Source organism: Gastrolobium bilobum, unplaced genomic scaffold (assembly GCF_033153095.1).
Source record: "Gastrolobium bilobum isolate Gb01-03AN ecotype WA unplaced genomic scaffold, APGP_CSIRO_Gbil_v1 utg3757, whole genome shotgun sequence".
In the NCBI taxonomy this organism is placed as follows: Eukaryota; Viridiplantae; Streptophyta; class Magnoliopsida; order Fabales; family Fabaceae; genus Gastrolobium; species Gastrolobium bilobum.
In genome coordinates this window covers 46778-49839 of record NW_026897545.1, presented here as the reverse complement: position 1 = coordinate 49839, position 3062 = coordinate 46778, and the positions used below count along the sequence as shown (strand labels likewise).

Below are 3062 nucleotides of genomic sequence, written 5' to 3'. Positions count from 1 at the left end.
GAAACTAGTGAGATTGAAGAGTAATGCACCTAAAAATGTGCCTTTACCCCCTTCTAGTTTTTCCGTAGAATCAAACTCGAAAAAAAGAAGAAGTGGAAGTGAGGGTCAAAGTTCATCTAGAAATCCTATTGAGAGGGCATTCAATGTTGGGGCGCGAGAAGAATTGAACCACTTGATTGTTAGGATGTTTTATTCAGCAGGATTGTCATTCACTTTAGCAAGGAACCCATACTTTCAAGCAGAATTCACTTTTGCTGCAGATAATAATATTGGAGGTTATTTGCCACCAGGATATAACTCCTTGCGAACCACTCTTTTGCAGAAAGAGAAGGAAAATATTGATAGGTTGTGTGTACCTATTCGAGCTGGGTGGAAAGACAAGGGTGTTAGTATTGTGAGTGATGGATGGAGTGATTCACAAAGGAGGCCACTTATTAATTTCATGGCAGTATCTGATGGTGAAGCTATGTTTTTGAAATCAGTTGATTGTTCAGGAGAGACTAAGGATAGGCATTTTATTAGGATGTTGTTAGAAGAAGTAATTCAAGAAGTTGGACATGAAAAAGTGGTTCAAGTAATCACGGATAATGCTGCAAATTGTAAGGGAGCAGGGCATCTTATTGAGCAAGAATTTCCATCTATTACTTGGACACCATGTGTTGTACACACACTGAATTTAGCTGTGAAAAATATTTGTGCTGGAAAAAATGTGGAGATAATCAAATAGCATATGAGGAATGTAGTTGGATTTCTGATATTGTTGGAGATGTTTCTGCAATAAAGCACTTCATAATGAATCATTCTATGAGGCTGTCAATGTTTAATGAGTTTGTGGGATTGAAGTTGTTTTCTATAACCGAAACCCGCTTTGCTTCCATGTTTGTGATGCTAAAGAGGTTCAAATTGATAAAATGTGGTCTCCAAAATATGGTAATCAGTGAAAAATGGAGTTTGTATAAAGATGATAATCTAGGACGGGCAAGAATGGTTAAAGATAAGATTTTGGATGATATTTGGTGGGATTCAATTGATTATATACTTGCTTTCACTGCTCCTATTTATAATATGATCATAATTTGTGACACTGATAAACCTTGTCTTCATTTGATTTATGATATGTGGGATGACATGATTGTAAAAGTGAAGAAAGCTATATACTTTCATGAATTGAAGAGGATGGATGAGACCTCAACATTTTATGAGGTGGTGCATGGCATTCTTGTGGATCGTTGGACCAAACATTCAACTCCACTTCATTCTTTGGCACATGCTTTGAATCCCTAGTAAGCTTTTAATTATGAATGAATTGAATACTTCTCTTATTTGATATAATTTGTTTAATTGTTTTTCTTTTTTTCTTTCAGATACTATAGTGAACAATGGCTTAATGAAGATCCTAGTCGAGTTCCTCCACACCAGGATTTAGAGATTAATCAAGAAAGACAAAAATGTTTAAAGAGATACTTTCCTAACTTGGAGGACCGAAATAAAATAAATTTGGAGTATGTGTACTTTGCTAGTATAAGTGGAGGTTTTAGAGATTATGATGCCATGCAAAATCGATATTCTATGGAGCCCAAAGCTTGGTGGGTGCTTAATGGTGCTTGTTCACCTATGCTTCAAAAGATAGAATTGCGACTTGTTGCACAGCCTTCTTCTGCATCCTGTGCTGAACGCAATTGGAGTTCTTATTCTTTTGTGCATTATGTAATAAGGAATAAGATGACTCCAAAACGTGCTGAAGACTTGGTTTATATACATAGCAACCTTAGGCTCTTATCAAGAAAGACTTCACAATATACACAAGGGGATAATAGAATGTGGGACATTGCTGGAGATACATTTGATACATTTGAAGATGTTGGAATTCTTGAAGTTGCTACTCTTTCACTTGATGAGCCAGAGATGGAGTTAAATGTTATTCTAGATGAAAATGTTCCATGAAGGTAATCTATAATCTCCATGTTTTATGTTTTCGTATGGATATGCTATTATTTTTGCTTTAGATCAATATAATGGTATTGTGGAAATGATTTTTTTTGTTTAAATTGATGGATATTATTAGTTTAGTTTTATTTTTTTGTTAAACTATTGAATATTAAATGAAATATACACTATATAAATTAAAAATATTATTTAATATTAAAACGTGTCGGAACGTGTCGAAATTCATATTTTTTTAAGATTGACGCGTCGGAGTGTCGTGTCGTGTCGTGTCACGTGTCGCGTGTCGCGTGTCGAGTCGGTGCTACATAGTCGGTGACTTTGGCACCAAAATTAAAATTTTCCAAGAGCCTGTTTAGATCATCTTATTTTAAGTTAGAAACTACTTATAAGCTAAAGCTAAAAAAAGAGATTAAAAAAAAGCTAAAAGCTGTTTGGTAATTACATAAAAATTTTAGTTTAAAAGTTACTTAAAAACACATATTTCAAGAAAACTATCTCTCTCTATCTTTATAGCTCTTTATTTTTTTTAAAAACACACAATTCAAGAAAATCAGATAAGAGCTTAAAAAAGAGCTCTTCCTAGGATCTACCAAAAAAAAACTCCTAGGAGGAACTTTTAGCTTTTTTCTTCATTATAAAAAAGGAGTTTTTTTTTATTATAAGAGCTTTTCTCAAAACTTGTTTGACCTAGCTTATGTTTATAAATAACTTCTACCTTAAAAATAGATGATTCAAATAGGCACCGAATACAAGCAACAACAACCTTTCCTCTGTCACAACCACCACGAAAACCATTACACTTTTGCCTGAATAACCGTTCATCTCTGACTCAAACAAATACCACCAAAAACGAGATCGAGCTACATATAAATTGAAACCATAAACAAAATTGAAACACAACCCCCATAAATCATTATACCTTTTTTAAATCAATTGCACCTCCATCATGCAAGGCGCCCCATAACTTCACGTAACCCACAAATCTCATTGCCACAAAACCTGTATACAATCCCCTACCACAAATCTCATTGAACCAAAATCAAGCCACCAAACCCCCTAAATGGAACCAAAAACTATTTCAACCAAAATAAAAGCAATGATTCAAATCTCTAATG

At 34.1% G+C, this 3062-nt stretch overlaps 1 protein-coding gene across 1 annotated transcript; it reads left to right on the top strand.

Annotated features, from left to right (window-relative positions):
* The first annotated feature begins 792 nt into the window (after positions 1–792).
* LOC133307940 (uncharacterized) lies at positions 793–1944 on the top strand. Its single transcript, XM_061508513.1, has 2 exons — positions 793–1283; positions 1374–1944. Exons 1-2 carry the CDS (start codon positions 793–795, stop codon positions 1942–1944), a joined length of 1062 nt encoding a protein of 353 aa, XP_061364497.1.
* Positions 1945–3062: the final 1118 nt, after the last annotated feature.